Consider the following 20,235-nt stretch of genomic DNA (forward strand, 5'->3'; position numbering starts at 1 on the left):
TGGAGTTAAATAATAATAAGAATAACAGTATTTTGCCATGCTGATGGGAGAGAGAAAATGGAACACACATCATTCTCCTTGCAAATATTCTGTCAGGGTGACCCTAAAGTTAGATGATATTTGTTCTTGTGTGAGGGGAAAGCAAATATTTTGTCAATGGAAATCATGTGACTTTGTGGCAGTGTGTTCCAGCTACAATTTCCATGCTCTTGTGTGCCCATGGACAGATTAGGATTGAAGGTGGGAACCCCCCTTTCCTGAGATGCCTAAAATTAACAATAAACCATAGTTTTAAATTCAGCAGTCATTCATGTAGATGATGTTTAAAACTAATAAACCTTCAATGAAGTAACGAGTGACAAGTGATAAATAGCAGTCCCCTCCCCCATCTCAAGCTCATTCATTACTCTGCAACTAGTGTACTCTGTTATGCAATATTCGCAAAGTGCTTCAATGCATATTTCTTGGTGTATCCATCTGCACAGGAAAATTGCTCATTAACAGATCTGGAAAGAATTTAGCAACTTTTTTTCCTCATCTTTCTGCAACTTTGTTTGCTTTCTTGAAATTGGAATGAGGGCACTGCACTTAAGAGAAAAAAGAGGGGAAAACTGTAGTTCAACTTTTAATCTGTAATCTCTAATCTCATTCTTGCCTCTGGCTGGGTTGGCATAGAAGTCAAGCCCTCCATTTTTTCCTAGTCTTTCACCACTCCTCTCTTTCCAAGGTGTTCCAATCTTGTCCTCTTCTCCTAACACTCTCCACTATCTGCTCTTTCCAACGACATCTTGGTCCCCCTTGGCCTTATTCCCACTCCTTGTGCATTGTAAGCTCTTACTGGTAGTCTTTCTGCATCCATCCTCTTCATGTCTCCGAACCATCTTATCTGTGCCTGATCTATCCTGTCCGGAAGCTTCACCACCCTCACTGTCTGTGGGATCTCCTCATTCCTCATTCTATCCCTTCTAGACTTCCCCAATATACTCCTTAAAAAATTTCATCTCCACTACCTGCATCTTTCTTTTGTCTCTCTCTGTCATTGTCCAAGTCTCTGCTTCATACGTAATTATTGTCACATAGTATGTGTTATATATTACCTTCTTGAATTTCATAGGTACATCCCTGTTCCATATTCATCTTCGAATGCTATGATATAGTCCACCTCTCATTTGTCCTCTTCTGTTTACCTCCTCATCTTTCTTCCACTTCTCTCAATTATGCTTCCTAGATATTTGAAGTTTTTCACTACCCTCAACTCTTGTGTGTCCATCTTTATTCTTGGTACATTTCTGGCTCTGTTTCTTGTTGTTAGCACCTCACTCTTTTCTGCACTGAATTTCGTTCCAAGTATCAAGCTGTCTCTGTACTTCTTCCCTGTTTCCCCATATTACTAAGTCATCCACGAACAACAGGGCCTTCATCTCTTCCTCTATCTTCTTCCCACCTTTTTGTTAATTACATCCATTGTAATTATGAAGAACAGTGGGGAAAGAGCACTTCCCTGTTTTAGTTCATTACTTATACTGAACCACTTCGTTCTTCCCACTGGTGTTTTCACTCAGCTCGCTCTGGTTGGCCTTGTATGTGCAATGCACTCTACACCCTATCTCTTCCTCAACTCCTTTCTCTCTTAGAGCCTTCCAAATCTTTGTCCAGTCCATGCTCGTAGTGCATGCAATCCAATTATAATGAACAAAATATGCTGTCAAACTCACCTACCACCTTCTGCACCTCAGAGTTCCACTCCTTTTTGGAATGTTTCTTTTGTCTTGAGGGCTGGTGCAGGAGAAACAGTTTGGGTTATCTTCTGCTACCAGCAATGACTCCTCCAATGCAAGAGGACAAAAACAGTATTGTTTTGCATCTAGCCTCACAAGGCTCCTCTACTTGATAATTCAACATCTGCAATCATGGTTCTCATACATCTTCACACAATGCTAAATCTTAGTGATGGGCCAATATGAAATTTTGGCCGATACCGATTAAGTACCAATATAGTGTTTACAGATAACTGCAATGCAAAAGAAGCTGCATATTTAGAGGTTTACTTTTAAGGTGGGTAGGGCATGGGGATTGCATGTTTATATCCATAAAATTATAACAAAAAGGCAGGATATTGCACTAAATTGAAATATATTTATCGATATATCAGATTGATAAAATTATCGGTAATTTTACTAATGCACCAATATGCCCAGATCAGCCGATACTAATAGAATACCGATAAATCTGCCCCATCCCTACTAAATCCAATTTGACTGCTTTTCTTTAGAACTATTCATCTGCAGTAAATTATCACAAATTGTAGGGGGAGATGCTGAGACAATTAACATAGTAAATGGTGAGCTTCATTTGAATAGTAAACATTCATTGAACTTAGTGGGCTTCAGCCAAAAGTGGCCATTCCCTCCCCACCCAGGAGAGGTTCTTAATCTGCCAATGATTTTCTGCATGTATCTTAATTTTCCCTTATTAAGGTTCAACAATATTGCATTCTTTTTTATATCATATATGCTCCAAAATCAATTGTGCATTCTTTTCTCATGTGCATTTGAGTTTCACCTCTTCTCTCATGCTTGCCACCTTTTTACATTTCCCCTCATTTTTTTTATACATGAAATCGGGGTTCCACTCTACATCCTTCAGCAAGAACACTTGTAACACAGTTTTCAAACCAGTATTGGTAAAGTCGTTTGATGCTAATGTCTAAGGAGCGGCCAAATGAAAAGGTACCCTTGTCTGTATGAACTGTATTGTAGGAGATATTTACACATACTTCCCATATGCAGTAAGGTCTTTCCCACTGAGAAACAAGTTGATGAATGCCATTTTAAAAGAAGTCACTGCTGTAAGAATTGAACCGGTCTGTCACAGCAACCCTCACTTTTACATCCAATGCAAAGAGGTGTCCTTTGAAGTGTTTCATCATGGAATTGAACACCAATGCAAAGAAGTGTAGATTGACGTATTTCTTCATGGATTGAAAGTGTAAAAATTGTAAGGGCTTACTGGGCCTAAGTCCAGACTATAAGCAGGATGATCAATCACTTATGCAGTGACCCTGGCAACATGGGGCAGGCATTATCGTGGAGCTGAATGAAGCCTTTGTGGCCCTATCTTAGCCAATGCACATCTGTCTCAATAAACAGTCATGGTTCCATGGTGAATGTCCACTGGTTAAGCACCCTAAGCACACAGGAAGCATATTACACCTCACTGTTCTTTCATTTTGATGCCTGGCAATGGCAACTCCATTTTCCTACCATGCAACATGTGGAGGGTAGAACCACAACTGATGAGTAAGTGTTGCTAACATTGTGTGCATGAGCTGGCGTCCTGCTGCAGAGATATTACAGTTGTGGCTATTTACTATAAAAGGGATGAGTGTCTCAGTGGCGTGGCGTGACTTTTTAAAAAGTGTTACCGGCTATCAGTAAGACATTTATGCCTGCTAGACGTTATTACACTCCCCCCCCCCCTTTCAGTAAAGAAAACATTTCTTCGAGCTAGATATTTGTTCATTTCGTTCTTGTTTTGCAATCAGCACAGTGATTTAGCCACAAACACTCCTAGAAAGAACTACCACTCATCACCACGGAAATCCAATGAATAGTGGTAGACCCTTGTCAATTCTTCATCTGTCTCGTGTTTCTTTGCAATGAGGTGTGAAGGGGAAGAAGAACCACCTCACTTTTCTTGGGTCAGTTTGACGTTTGTGTGGGGAGCACTGAGCAGACGACAGAACTCCGCTCCTTTGTGGAAAGGAAGCCCAGCTGTATATGTACTACTGTTGCCAACTTAGTATTTTGGAGCAAGGTTTGTCCAAATCACGAATCACACCAAGGAACTATATTTTCGTCTTATTACCTAACTGGTCTCAGTTGTAGTTCAATCCAGCCTTGGCTCTGCACTCGACCTCTAGTTGCTTCACAGAAATGGTATTCCTATTTTAGGTGGGATTTAGCTCTTTTCTGCCAATCCGATGTGACAACACTGGCTGCTCCGATGGGTCTGAACGGCAACAGGGCCTCTTAACAAGTATATGAATAACCCCATAAAGTCCTTCCCCACTCTTTCCTTGCATTGGCACCCTCTTCCCCCTTGTTGCTTCTTCAGGGTAGCGGAACTACCTCCCTCTTTGCTTCTGTCGGCTGCAGAAAAAATGTCCTAGGCAATATCAACGCGACGGCAACGGTGTTCATTAACGTATTTAACAATGTTGTCAATTTATTGAAACAACTTTTTAATTCTTTACATTTTGCTGTTACCTGCGGTAACACCGGCTACATGCACACCACGCCTCTGGAGTGTCTCATGTACCATGCCATTGCGATATTTTGAAAGGTACCTTTTCATTTGATCACTCTTTACAATTTCAAAATCACCACATTATACCAATGTTTATTATTGGTGCATACATAACAATTGTATAATTAATAGATTTGCAATATTTAATGATATTTAATAGGGATGGCAACATTTTATACTAAATTACAGACTATTGGTACAAATATGTTATTTTACTGATACACCAATCAATGCATCTATATCCAAACATACTGATAAGAGTACCAATTTTTCTGTTTTCCATGCTATTTGATCATAAATGATCTATGAAACTTGTATTTCATTCAACACACAACAGAACAATTACCTAAAATTCTGTGTTTGTATCATGCTTGTGATCTGTGTGTGCATGGCGAATCCTTGGTGGAGGTAGATGTTAGCAAAATGATTATCAAATAATTGATTATTTTGTACATAAACAAAGCATGCTTTTAAAATTTTGAGTATTTCACCTGTCAGCATGGAATCAGTGTATTGTGATTTTTTTTTTTACAATGGAAAATTGCATCCATTCCAGTTAGCTTTGGTGTATAATTTTGATATTGATTCCCATGAAAGCAATGAAAATTAAATGAATGGGAGACAACATAATACAATGCAATTATTTCTGAAAAATAAATGAAATAATTTCGAAGCAAGACAAGAAGAAAGATTAGCAGCTAGACAAACTATTAATAGGTTAGTAGAGCAGATAAAACAATTATACAGGAATTGTCTTTTTCCATACCTTGGAATGGCAGTACAAACAAATTGTAACATGGTCAGGTTTTATATTTTAAACATTTTTTTTTTGTTGGTGGAGGTTATGCAGAGAATATGTGGTATGCTTTGATGAACATAACAAATAATTTTCACTTTCAACAGGTGTCAGAAGTATTTAATGTAAAAAATGAACATGGTTTCTGTGGCATTCCTATTACTGAAAATGGGAAGTTGGGAGGAAAGCTAGTTGGTATAGTCACATCTCGTGATATTGACTTCTTAGAGGAAAACAAGAATAACAACATGAAACTAGAATCGGTATGTATGGAAGAATCTTTGAAACATGCATTGGCTACACATTGTACAGACACTTTTTTCTTAACACTTGCTCACATCCATTTTTAATATTTCACATGTGCAGCACTTTTATTTATTTAAACGGTATACTTAGTATTTATATGTAATAGCCTAAAATTGTCCACATTTAGAAAAGGAGAAAGTAAGTATTGTAGTGGGTTATTTTCTAGGTATTTTACCGTACTGTATGCTAGAAACTAACTTGCATATTAAATTTATTGGTTTAGATTCAACAGACAACAGCTACTGTTTGTAGGCTTAGAAATCTTCAGTTGAGTTGTATAATTCCCAATAGAATGAGAGTTTTAATGTGTAACCATTATAGAGTGCAATCAAGAATATATCAAATTGAAGCAGGGCATGTCATGTAAGGGGTGACCTTCTGGTAAGACACTCAAATGTCAACCTCACTTCCATGTAGTACTTCCCAGTAACTGCTTTGCAGACCAATGAGGCTCTGGCATCTGGACCTACAGCAAGTATAATCCTCTGTAGAAGTACAGTGCCATGAATAACGTAGTGTGGAAAACGGCACAGTTCTGCGTGCTCTTGCTGGTTCCACTCAAAAATGATCAGCTACAGGCGCTGGTGTTGAACCCGGTGCTTGGTATTCGTCTGCTTATAATGGAAGTAAATGGAGTTTTCGCTGCAACGTCTGATTCTTTTACATGAAGCATTTCTATGAATGTGATAATTGCTATGATATGGTCACAAAGATATTAACGAACATTCTAGACAGTGGACCACGTCCTGTTATCGTCATACTTTCGTTAATAATACGGGAGAAAAAATACGCGTGGAATGCTCTTGGCAACTAAATGTTTGTGTATGGATCAGGTTCATTATTATTATCATCATCATTTCTTTTAAAGATATACACACTGAAGCATTTGTATTTTTGATATTTACTGTCTCTTTTCTTCCGCTTTAAACTAATCGCGGCGATGATGATAATGATGATTCCATGAAACGACAAGGGGAACCCCACAAAACTTTCTTAGTGCCATCGACATGAGTGTAAGGAAACTTTCAAACCAATGGGACAAGAGACATGAGATGTTCACACTGTCACACTAGTGACACACACTTCCAGACTGTAAAATAGCATTCATTGCACATGATGGTCCAAACAGCAAACGACACATTCATATGTCGTATTCGCATGCTACTTGTTTTTTCGGTCGGAAAGAAGGGTGCTCAGCCAGAAGCGACGTGCTACAGGGGGAGTTCCCAACCAAGTGACAAGCGACATGGTTGGTGCCTTCAGTGCTTCAGTCTATTGGCAAGCGTTCGCTGCTAATTGTACGAACAACAGATAGGCGACACGATAAACCGCACATTACAACAACAGATCTAGGCGACACGATAAGTCACACGTGTCGCTTTGTCGCTTGTGCATCGCTCAAACTGGACCATTTCCTCAATAGCTTGCAACATGTTGCCGTGGTTTGTTGTTCACGCATGCGGGATGCAATGAGTGTCTTGCTTTAGGGAGATTGCGCACCAAAGCGACAAGGGGCACGCGGCACTTGTCGCTTGAGGATTTCACCAACCAAACGCTGGCCTGTGCTGCCTGTCATGCCTTTACAATGTGAAATGTTGCTCTTGATTGGCTCGTTTCCAAGCAACATGTGTCGCATCTCGCTTCAGTATGAAAGTTACCTTGGACCCGTGTCGCTTTGGTATGAAATCCTCGTATCGTTTGTCGCGTGTTGCTTTGGTCTAAAATCTCCTTGAGGAAACGGTGCAGTCAGAGCTTGTGTCCCTACGGTTCGAAAGGCTGCATTGATTACGGACTGCTCGCTTCCAAGCGACACTTGTGGTTTGTCGCCTCGGTATGAAATATCTCTCAGGATACTATTTATATTCTAATAACATAGAAAAATAAAACTCTAGTACACAATCCAACACCTGATGTCCGGAATCACTTTGCGATGTTTCTTCTTGTGTTACGCATGCTATTTATTTATTAATTTTATTTTACTTTTCTTTCCAAATTAATGTCATTTCGTGACTGCAAATCACTCCACAAATATAACTGTTTCCATCAATTCACGTTCCGCCTTTCAAGACAAACAAATCTACATAATATATTGTTTCTCATCCGTCTGGGGAACCAGTTTCTTGGGTCGTTTTCCACACTACGTTATTCAAGGCGCTGTAGTAGAAGTGTGTGTTGTCTTTATACATGCCCCGAGTCCCCCCCTTCACAGCCTCAGCTTTTAACTCAAGTAAGTCCTCAGACACACATGTATTTTACTCATGGTAAGGGGTAAGTATTCTTCCTTTGTCACTACAACCCTTTGACCTCTCAGCATTTCCAGCCTAGTCCTTTGTCATGCACCTTTTGTCTCCATCTTATCCCAAATGTTCTGATGTGTGTGTGTGTATTCTCCCATAAAAATCTCAATGTATGCCTTTCATCTTCCAGCGAGAACATTATGTAAGTACCTTATGCCCCTGTAGTGTTCTCAGTTCAGTTTACTTTCATTTTTATGAAATGTGAGGGCTGACTTTCCCTTAAACACCCAAATGTCAACCTTTCTTCCACATATTGTCGGTCAGATGACATAACGACGTATCTCAGTTTTCAAACTTTTCAGGAGAAGCAAAATATGTTTTCACACACACTTTGGTAGATTGTTGTGAGAATACTATTTGTTCATAAGAAATTTTATTTTGTCATAAAAGTGACTTATGTTTCTGCAATAAAATAGTGTGGTCGAATGTTGCAGGTTTTGCTTTATGTGCTTGAAATGTCATAATTTGTTGAGATACATCGCTATGTCAGATAGTAATTATTAATCACTCAGAAATATCTTTTGACATATGCCATGCAAATTAGTATCAAGTTGCAGCTGTACTATTTGACAAATCTTTTTTTTTTAATCAAAATGTGAACAAAATTACAATATTGTCTGTGAAGCTTATTTGTTTTTTCTTTCCTTTTCAAAGTGAATGGTTATTTTTTATTTTGAAGTTTGTTAGATTTACATGTTTTAAATATGTACAGTAGACAAGTTACAAAACTTTTCACTACTAAGTGCAATTAAAAAACAAAAAGTGGAAAATTACTTCATAACATCAAGAAAGAACCTTTTTGTGGAATAGAATGACCTGAAACAAGTTTCTCGATAACAGATAAATTCAGTGGTTCAGATTTGCATAAATGTTTTTGCAATCACTGTTGAACCACGGGAAAAGGATCAGCACCCATTGACAATAACTCGACATACTTCTCATACGCTATTTCCAAATGTTCTTTGTTCAATGGAAGTGGCATTCTTGCAGCTATCTCCTTAGGATTATATCACGTCACTACAATTTTTGCGGGATCCTCTTGCAAACTTGTTTTCATGTAGATAGTGTTTGGCTTGTTTCTCTGAAATTGTATTTCACAAATATGTTCCCAACTATGCATAACACCATCATAAGTCTTCTTAAGCTGGAAAAGCCTCAGATCTTCAGCAAGTGCCTTAAAATCTAGAAAATCGTTCATCTGCATTGTGGCATGTAAGGATGGTTTCTTCATTCCAGTTGGATGATGGGTACGTGCTGAGATGGGACAAAGATTTCTCCAACTTGCTCTAGTGATCTGGAGATGACATTGTGGGAAGTCTCTCCCTAGTTTTGCCCATGATGTGGTGAAAGAAATCTCGGCTAACTAACTACCTAACTCGTTGTGTAGCCTTCTTAAACCTGAAGGTTCATGGCTGCAGCAATACATGCCTTCCATCTGTCCCTATCAAGAAACAGCAACATGAGGCCAAAATATATCTGCACATTTTTTTATATTCTCTGCTGTTAATTGTACACACATCAATGCAGCCACTACAATCCTATTCTTGTTTTGGCCAACACAACTGTAGCTGAACTTCATAACCTTCATTACATAACTTTTTACTCAGTTTTTCTTACCTCCTTTTAGAGAAACTGTAGTGGTAGTGGTCTGTAATGATGGCCATGCTATCGGGTATTATAGATATTATCTTCACTTTTTTTACCTCTCATTTTGAATTGTCAGCAAGCACCCATTTCTTGTGAAATGTACAGCCACCATCTTGAACAAAATGATGACACCTGGAACATTTACTTCATAATGTTGTGATTTCCCTTGCACATAATCGGGATCACCCAGATCACTGACATCTTCAAATAATTCTGTCGATTTCAAAGCCACTCTTGCCTGTTCTTGCATAGGGAATATGATATATCTTCTATTTGTACAGTAGCTGAGACAGCAGAGGGATTTCTTCATCAGATTCTTCTTTGCCTGTTTATAACAGTCCCTTTGTACCACTTCCTTTCTGGAGGGCAGTGAAATTCCCAGGGTACTAAGATGTCCATCTTCTTCCTAAGGTGGCTGATTGCAAAATGATAGGGGGCAACTTGAAAGCTTTGAGAATTTTTTGAAAATGTCTAATATTGCCTAATAGAGCTTACACACAATGCATATTTAATATATAGCTTTGATCCTTCTTCGGAAAACTGTGCCACTATTGTTGAATTGTAATATTCATGACTTATGAACAGTCCAATATATTTTTGTATTAGTAAACATCTGACATTCCTTCAACAAAAGGTATCAATGATCATTTTACCTCTTGTTTTCATTATCCTTTGTCAGACTGTGCCGCTATTGTCAGATTGTGACTTCGCCGATTTGTAAACATTAAAATATACATTTCTGCATTACTTTCTTCATCTTTTTGTGTGTACTTTTCCCTATTGTTTCATTTTGCTACTGTAAACAAAACGAGATACACCAACTTGTGATACAGCTTAGAATTTACTTTGTGTGACATAATGACGTAAGTCAAGATACGTCGCTATGTTGTACCAAATTCTTTAACAAATTGAGATACACCAAATTAAAAAATATCCATATCTTCCTTATTAGTTGGATTTGAGCTACGCCACTTTGTCAGGTGATGTAAGGCATCGGTATGAACACAAAGATGTCAATAACTCAATTTCGAAAAAAATTAAGATACGTCGTTATGTCATTCGTCCGATGATATAAGAGTCAGTCAGTGGTAAACTGGCCACCTTGTATATCTCGATGTGTAGATACCATGGCTCCATGAAACTCTTGCCACAGGGGGTTCCGTTATCACCCGGTAGATGGTAGTCATGTTGCAGGCTTGTGAGAGCCGTGTGAAGTTCAGGCGTGCAGGGACTTGCTGTCTGGCATATCATGGAGGCCAGGAAGGAAGAGCAGTGAGCAGTTGTGTGTTTCCCTGTGGCAGGGCAGTGTGTGGGGAGCATTGTGTATCTCTGTCACAGGTGAAGGAGTGGAGTCGTCCTGCAGTGACGTTCTTCCTTCGCAAAACCTGTATCGTTTCAGTCAGTTTTGATTCATAAGAAGATGAGTCAATACATGTTCTCTTGAAACAAAGTGTTAGAAGAAGTGAAACCACTAGACAGTGCATAGTGTCCAATTAACATTGCATGCAAAATAAAAAGGTCCAGATTCGTAATATTTCTGATTTATTTATTATTGCAGCTTTCAAATAAATTATTGAAAGGGTTTTACCAAATTTTCATTTCTAAAGAGGCGGACCAGTGAAGCATGCTCACTGGTTGCTGAGAAGCTTTCTGTCCCCATTCCTCTCTGGTACCGATACTATTTTTTATAATTATGAATTAGATGTTAGTGCTTTGTGATTTGCCACACACAAGAGAAAATCTGAAATTAAGATGGCAAATTTTTGAACTTCAGTGAGTGATTTATTGAAGGTGTCGGAATAAGTATTGGAATGAGAGTGGCTGAAGGGCACTCTGGCAGTGGCTTTTGTTGAGGCAAATTAAAACTCAGAATATCCTTTACAGATTCAAAAACCTCTGGTCACAAAAGTTGCAATGTAAATTAATGTAGCGGTGCAACACTAGCAGAAGGCATGTCCCATGCTGGAAATACTGTGTACCCAAGTGCATCAGACAGCATGTTGCTAGTCACTTCCGGGTCCTAATTAAAGACTTGTTTGTCTTTCTTTGTTTTAATTTTCTTTTCAATTTTTATACTATGGTTCCCAAATATTTACTCGATGTACTTGCCATGTTTACTTCAGTCCTTTCTTATTTGCCTACTCTCACAAGTTAATAAATTTTAAGCTTGTACGTATTTGTCCTCTGCTCTAAATTCCATAAAAATCTGGCAGCTTTCTGTGTGAGTTAATCAGTCCCATGCTTGGTGTTCGTCATTGTGCTGTTAGCATATCTTTTGTTGAATTAAAGAATCAGTTGTACCAGTCAAGTTAATGATATTGAATCCATGTACCCAGAAAGAGCATCATATCTAATAGTATATTGTAATAATAATAATAATAATAATAACCCGTGGCTCGATGGCCCTTGAAGGGCCTAGGCTGATCTCCCGATTGCCAGTCTCCCTCCCACAATCCTACCTGGAGGTGTGGAGATCTTCAACCGGTAATGGGGTGATGTGGGATCAGCACATCAAACCTTCAGCCATTGTAGGAGATTTCCGAGACCAGGTTACGCTACTCCCTCGTAGCTCTCCAATTTCCTCAGGATGGTGGGTTGCCACCGGTCCTATACACAGGCTGAGAACCTATGCAGACTCGAACCCATGCCGTCCCGTAATAGTATATTTAGCCATATATAATTTCAGTTGAAAGTATTAAGAACTATGTTAAAACTCTGCATTATACAACTATTTGTTTCAATTTTTTGTGTATGAATTTTCATCATGCTTTTTTCCCCCCTGCTTGAATGTTTTAGTTTAAAGTACATATCTATCTATACATGAAACCCAACAGTTGTTAACATAATCTGAAAATGTAGTGCTCTGTACTGAAACAAAAAAAGAAAAAATGCACTTTATTTTTAATTGTGCATGTGCATGACTTCAAGTGAATTGTCCTTTGTAAAATAAATATATTTTGATAGTAATAGTTTGAGTAATTCACACTTTCATTTTTGTTTGTTTTTAGGTAATCTAGAATTAAGGTAAGCATGCACACTAAGAAAAAATTACCATATTTTTATGATTTGGAGATGAAATAATATTCAAATATTATTTCCATGTTTGAGTCTGGTATATCTGTGTCAGCTGATAGCAATTACAGTGGAAACCTTAATTTTACGTTTTTCAGGAGACCAAGCTGAAAATACTTAAAATGTCGAAAAATTTGAAACTGAGGAAAATTTTATAATATTTTGCTGTGTTGGGACCATCAAGATTGAATATGTAATAGTGAAAATGCAAAATGTCGTAATGTAAAATCAGGGTTCCACTGAATATCAGTTGCTAAGAGAATCTGACAGTGTTCTAGAACCCAAGCATACTGCCGATGGCATAGTGGTAACCTCGTCTCCTTGTAGTCAACAGGTCTCAGGTTTGATACCCGGTGGGGGCACATAGTGATTCGGATCCCACTTTAACCTGTTTGCCCAGTCCTGATTAGCCAATCTATGCATAAAGTGAACTTGACACAACACCAACTCAACCAAGCATACTACAGCAAGAAATGAACTAATTTTGAAATATTATATGCATGAATATATATATCATAATACTATACACAATAATTGCAGTTTCGTAAGTGAATCTGACAATACTTACTGGAATTTATCCTACTTGAGCTACCTGTAACACCAATGCTGCAGCACCTTCTATATGAGAAATAAATAGTGCACTCATTTTTTGTGTGTAATTGGCAGGCATCTTTTACAGGATTCACCATAGTGATCCAAAATACAAATGTTCAGTCAATACACAACATTCAGCGTAGTTACATATTAATAAATTTAACTACTGGGTGATTAGAAGAATGTAATTGATTATGGATGCTCCTTTGAAGCTCTACTTTGATTTCTTGTTGACAAGAGCTCAAAAGGTACCTTCCACAAGTATGTAATTGCAACTTTGATCTTCATATAAACATTAAAATGTAGCTCACACTACAGAAAGGATCAATGTCTTTTCAGTACAGTATGTTTTATGCAAAGAAGCATTTGAGAGATTCGGAGCCCAGTGGTATAGCTAACTAAGGCATCTACTCAAAGAATTCCTTAAATTTGGAGCATCATGCATAAAATATTGGCACCAGAAATTTGGATGAATTTTATTCATAACTTGAACATCCCCAACATCTAGTGTTGTGAACCTTGAAGTGGTACACTCTTGTTCAAGTGTAGCAACATCCACACACACACTTAATTTGAACAGGAGTGTACAGTACACAAAAAAGGAAAAGTGTGATGATTCAATGAGAAGGCTAATAGTCTCTCTGGCATGTGATATACAATGGGATATTTGTAACGTACACAGTACTCAATAGTTGGAAGAATTATCAGGGTTGGATCTTGCAGGCATCTGACCTCTTCCAAACTCGCCATGCATATTCATCCCCGATGGTGATCACCTTATAATCAAAGGGTCCTGTGTTCAATACCCGGTGGAGGCACACAGTGATTTGGATCCCACCTTAAACTGTAGGTCCAGTCCCAATTAGCCGATCTGTATAAAAGTGGACTCAGAAGAACAAAACTCCAACTCAATATTCATCACTGCCTTTCACGGTAATATAAACATACACAGCACAGGTGACAGCTCTGCAGCAACTGTGTATGTAATGGATGAATGATACATGATAAGTGAAGTAATTTTTGTACTAAATTTTCATTTTTTTATGTGCCATGTCTGCATGTTATAAAACCATCCTGTTATTCTTTCGAGATGTAATTTACTTTGAGCTATGCATGTCGTACACTTGTTGCAATAATTACAGTAATGTGAATATAACAGGTATTTTCTTTTCTTGAACAGGTTATGACAAAATATGATGATCTGGTTACTGCAAGATCAGGTGTAACATTAGAAGAAGCTAACAGCATTCTTGAAAAATCGAAAAAAGGGAAACTTCCAATTGTTAATGAAAATGGAGAACTTGTAGCTCTTATAGCCCGCACAGACTTGAAAAAATCACGAAACTATCCAAATGCATCGAAGGATGAAAACAAGCAGTTGCTTGTTGGAGCAGCAATTAGTACAAGAGAAGATGACAAACAGAGACTGCAGTTGTTATCTCAAGCAGGAGTAGATGTAGTTGTTTTGGTATGTATGCACTGTTTTGTCATTGGAAACAATTTGTTATGTATTACAACATCATAAAAATTTTAAGGGAGCAACAAGTTTTATAAATTTGAATTGTCAAACTTCTGGAATGTGTCCCTAATTTTGAAATTACATCATTTAAGAGAGATGTAGACTTTAAGAAACTTTGAAATAACATTTACCTATAAAATCATATTTCAAGTTTTAATGAAACCTTTAAAGATAAAATTCATTCTTCGTATCTTTTTTTATGATTTTGAAGAATGAAAAGACAATACATTATATTAAACATATAAACATAAGTTTGCTTGCATATTTAGTTCTGGCTTTTATCAAAAACTATACTGACAGGAGTTGGAATTTACTATTAATGTCATCTAACCCTGATTTCATGCTTTGCTTTTCATGTGACAATGAAGTAATGCTGATACCTTGCTGTTCATTGGAATGCCTTGTTTTCAGTTCTTTATTCTAGCTTCTGTGCAGATATTAACGAAGTTTATGAAACATAAGTTATTGAACTTCTATTTTGATAAATATTTATTTCATATTTTTGTTGATTTGAAATAGTATGATTTGAAGTTATCCCTCATTCACAACTTATGTCAGTTCTCTACAACAACGAAAATTTTCCGTGATCTATAGCAAATACTTTTTATGTGATAAGGTTAATAATTGGTCACCGTGATCTTCATTTTGATCAGAATATTCTGAATCTGAAAAATGCACTTAATTTACCTTTATCAACTTTTTCATTTACCGTTACAAACAAAAAGAAATTTTAATTTTAATTAATACCTCTTCTTCCACGAAGATAATTGCTCATTGCTGTATTGCCAAGTTGTAGCATGGGAAGGATGGGAACTGGTGTGACTCCCATTACAAGCACTTGAGTTAAGAAAATACTTCCTTAGAATGCATTAGTTTTCATAACTGGAGACAAGTCCATGGTTTTAATTTTACATTTTGAGGTGAAGATAAAGCAAGGCTTAAGAAAGTGCATATTGCAATCAACAAAGGTAACTGCTGTTCTAGTTGAAAACTTTCCCATTGAAAAAAAGTGAAAAGAACCTTGTGAACTTTCTTTAGAAATTTGGTCTCAATTATCTGGATCCACAATAATAATGACAAAATAATGTATTTATACAAATAATATATATATTTGAAAAATGCATTAATATTTTTCAAACCATGTTGGTGAAATTATTGGAAAGTTTTAATGAAAAAAGTGGGCATCATAAAAGATGTAAGTAAAGTGTGAATTTTAACAGTATAGTGATTGAAATTAACATATTACTCAAAATTTCCTTGTATTTTGTAGAAATGAAAATAGTTGCTTAGGTTGCATGGTTTTCTCAATTGTGGCTACTAGTTGCAAAAAAGCCAGCTTTTTTGAATGGACTGTTTCTTTAAAGCTGGCTTTTTTTAAAAAAAACTGAAATTTTGGCTTTTTACCAATTACAGCTAACCTATTTCACTTGAAGTTGCTGTTATGAGTTTGCAGGTTTGTAGTGACATATTTTACAACCACCCCCAAAAAAATATGTACATCAAGTAGCAGCCAAAATACAGATATTGGCCAATCTCAGTGGGCACATTGCATTCTGGTTATATACAATTTTAACCCTAGCTAACCGGCAGGCACGTATCTAGAAATATGTTTGGGGGAGGGGGGGGGGTCCGAACCAAGTCTCAGGAATAATAATAATGTTTAAATTAAAATAATTATATTAAATCAAATTAATACTAATTACAATACATCAATTAATATTATATTATTATTACTCGAATAGGTAAAAAGATTGTATAAGAAAATAGATATAACAGCACATATTCATTACGTAGCTTACCTGTAGTTAAGATCGGAATAATTTACATAAAAACAAGTGCCCTGGGCCCGACCCTGTGGTCGAGTGGTTAGCACATCGCGCTGCGATGCCAAGGGTCCTGGGTTCGAATCCCGGTTGGGCTTGGTTGTTTGTGAATGTCCATTCATCAATTTCATCATTTCATCACTCATCCCCATCTTCGCAAATTAGCCAAGAGGCACAAAACGCGAAGTAAAATAAACTAAATCAAATCAAAATCAAATCAAAAAAACAAGTGCCCTGAAAATGAATTAATGTCAAGTAGATGAATAATTGAATATTTATCGAATAACAAAAATGATGTTTTTTTTTTTGTCCGGACCCCCTGAATCCCCTAAATATGTCCTTGCTTACTCGGGGAGTTGGGGGGGGGGGAGGGGGACCTTTGCAGGCCCACCACCTCTATTTTTTAGATTTTTCAACTGTTTGAAAATAATAAATTACATTGTTTCCTGGTATGATCCCAATATTTCTTTATTACTTTTGTTCATAAAAACCTAAATGTAATGTAATTAGGAGGCAGAATGCACTTGGTTGGCATATCAGGTGCCATCCTTGAATGTGTGTCATTTGAGACACTCATGCCAGTGACAGTGCATAATTGGTTGTTAATGTTGGTAATTATTATATTTAATAAACAAATACACTTCTGCAAACTAAAAAGCATTAATAAAAATTATTATAATTTTGTGAGTTTTAGTGAGACATGCAATTATTGATTATTATTTTTTTATTAATGATAGTAATTTTTGTAGTTATTATAATTAATAAATAACTGCTTATGTAATCAGCAAAGGAAGCAGTGATCCAATAATAAAATGGTTTCTTGAATTTTAGTGATAAAAAAAGTGTGGGCCTGTGAGTCACCCCCCAGTTATGTTAGGTTTCTTGTACGGCATGGGTAAGCTAGGGTTAAAACTGAACGTGTAGTCCTGATGAGCACATTTGACCATGAAATGGACTTAAAACAAGCTTTACATGTTTGTGTCTCAATTTACATGTTGATATCATAAAACAAATGTTAATATCAAAATATTCGATGTTTTACTGTTCACAACACACACGCAGAAGTATACATATTACATGAATGTGTGTATATATCCTGTTTAATGGAGCTTGTCATCTTGTGACTTCAGTGTGAAAGCTCCTTCAGTGGCACACATTGTGTCAACTCAGTCTTGTTTGTACATGTGTGGTGAATGCTTGCTTATAGACTGAAGGGGCTCATGTCGCTTCAATGTTACCCTCCACTGTAATGTGTTGCTTCGGTTTGAATGTTCTCTATACTTAACAAGATTGTTAGTTACTTCATCAGAGATTAAGATTTAATTTAGCCTGTAAATTACAGAAAACAAATTGCAAGTACTGTCGAAAAATTCTGGCATTTTGATAGAAGGTTCCTTTCATAATCATGAATGGGCCTCTGGATTGGCATAAAGTAATGCTGTTACCTTGTAATAAGAAGGGGTCTGAGGTTCAGTCCCCAGTGGAGGCAGAATGCTTCAGATCAAATTTGAAACTGTAGGTCCAGTCCAGATTTCTTAAATATATATTTTTTTTTTTGCCATTTGCAGCCAGTATTATTTGCTTCTTCAGTTTTAGTGCCAGTGTTTTTCAACCACTGGTCTGCAAAAGGCCCGTTGCACCTAGGGGGTTGAGGATTAATTTAAATCTAATTTTATATTTGAGAGCAAGTGTATACATAATTGAACTATGATTATACCATAGTTTATATAATATTAATTAAGGGTGCATATTAATTTCCATATCAACTTTAAAGATCAGAAATGTATTTATGAATGAAATTTTTTGATCAGGGCATTGACTCGTAAGAAATAAATTTACTGGGCTGTTGCCTCGCAAAGGTTGAGAACCACTGCAACAAGCAGCCAAAATACATCACTAGTTGCTCCGTGCCCAGGTTTAGTGGCCATTTAACCAAATTATACATGAGGTACTGGAAAGACAGAATACAAATATATTTTACTGAACACAAAATTTAATGTAAAGAGATTTGATACTAGATTTTCAAAAGGTATAGCAGTATTTTCTTTTTTGCTTCATGTACGTGTCCATATAATGAATTCAAACATTGAAAATCATATCATACTATTAGGTTCCATTAAAAACTCATACAAAACTACTCTAGTTATGTAAATATGTTTATACTACATTGATATATGTAATAAGCCTACCAAGATATGAAGATAACACTCAGAAAGAACCGTGCATTCAAAAAAGGCAGCTTTTTTTAAAACACTGTTTACGTCTAGCTACGAATTTCATATTGTAAATTGTATTTTATATTTAGAAATGAGTGTCTATTTTACAGTAGGGAGATAAACGAAAACCATGGAACAGGAAAAATACTGCCAACTCCTGTATTTTCACTGATTTTCACTGATTCAAGACACTTTTGTGAAAAAGCCCAACCAAAAAAGCCACTGAAAAATACTCAGTTTTTTTTCCCCCAAAAAAAAGCCTACTCTAGTGGCAACACAGGATGTGAATTATCCTGCTGCTTTGCCACACTTTGCTCAGAATTCTGCATTGAGGCCTAATGCAATGCATGGGCCCACTAACTGCTGGATTGCAACATGACCTATGGGCATTTGAAACATAATTTATGTTTGCGGAATAAAATATGCATTTGTATTATAGTTTATAAAAAAGGTCACTCAAAACTACTTTTTTTTCATATATTTTTCCCTGAACAATGAAAATATAATTATATTCAGCTGTAAAGGGGACAGTCACCACCAATGGTCCCAGGTTCAAGTCCTGGCATGTTTCTTTGCAAGTGCCCTTTCATTAATTTCATGTAATCGCCATTTATCATTATCATCATGATTAGTCAAAAGTTGAAGAAAAAGTTATGCTAATTAACAAAAATACAAAGAGAACTATATGGGTATCACCTGCACAGTCACATGAACAGTGAATCATGAAATCCGGAGTCAATCATTCTGAAGGGATTTCCAACTCTATATTATGGTACAGTCAAGTCAAGCCCATGGATTTCCATTCACTGCTCTTATGTGCTTACACATGATGATTTTTAACTGATGGTGTTACAGAGGGTATCTTCTGTTTCAGTTCTTAAAACATTCAGGTCTGGCCTCATAATACAGCATTTTTACCTCTGGTTGTAATATAATTAAGCCTTGTTTCCATATTTAAAAACACTAAGTTGCTGACCAAGGAAGTTTATTAAGATAAAAACACTTAACAGGTAACATTTCAACCCTGTATCAGGGTCTTCCTCAGATGAAGAACTAAACTAAAATGATGAAATATACTACACACAGAAAGATTACATACACATAGCAGGGTCACTAGCCACACAACAACAAATCAAGTTGACAGTCCTTATCTAGGAAGATTTCTCCAAAGGAATTAAACATATCACCTCCTGACAGTTGTTGACTAATGGGACTACTACACTGACAGGTGATTGACAGGTCAAGATTAGCAAGAGTCTAGAACCACCTGCTTACCACTCCCCCACCCCTCCTGCCTTTTTGGTTATGGATGAATACCTCCTCCTCTGGTCTTCTTCTTTTCTCTTCTTTCTTCCATGTTCATACTTCTTTTTTCCTTCATTCCTTTTCTTCATCCTTTCAACTTTCTCTAACACACACTTCCATTCCTTGTTTATCTTGAGTCCTCCATTCCAATTCATGATGTCTTCTCCTTTCTTTTCTATGGTTTGGTATAAGAAGTATGGACGATGCCACAGAGAAGATATGCAAAGTGCTGAGGAAAGTGGGTATAAGAACTTACAGGAAAGGAGGACGCACTGTTTTAAGTATAGCCAGCAAGAAGAAGGAAGGGGTTATCTACGAGGTGAAGTGTAGAGGATGTGAAAGTGTATATATA

At 36.8% G+C, this 20,235-nt stretch overlaps 1 protein-coding gene across 4 annotated transcripts in view; it reads left to right on the forward strand.

Annotated features, from left to right (window-relative positions):
- Positions 1–20,235, forward strand: part of ras (Inosine-5'-monophosphate dehydrogenase ras) — a 101,101-nt gene that overhangs the window by 25,334 nt on the left and 55,532 nt on the right. For 3 of the 4 annotated variants that reach the window (XM_083117298.1, XM_083117296.1, XM_083117297.1), the window contains exons 5-6: positions 5,212–5,367; positions 14,201–14,488. In XM_083117298.1, coding sequence (XP_082973424.1) covers positions 5,212–5,367; positions 14,201–14,488 — 444 coding nt within the window. The remainder of the gene's footprint in view (positions 1–5,211; positions 5,368–14,200; positions 14,489–20,235) is intronic. The other variant, XM_083117299.1, reaches the window with a different exon arrangement.

This window comes from Lepisma saccharinum, chromosome 2 (genome assembly GCF_977018435.1).
Source record: "Lepisma saccharinum chromosome 2, izLepSacc3.1, whole genome shotgun sequence".
Classification (NCBI taxonomy): Eukaryota; Metazoa; Arthropoda; class Insecta; order Zygentoma; family Lepismatidae; genus Lepisma; species Lepisma saccharinum.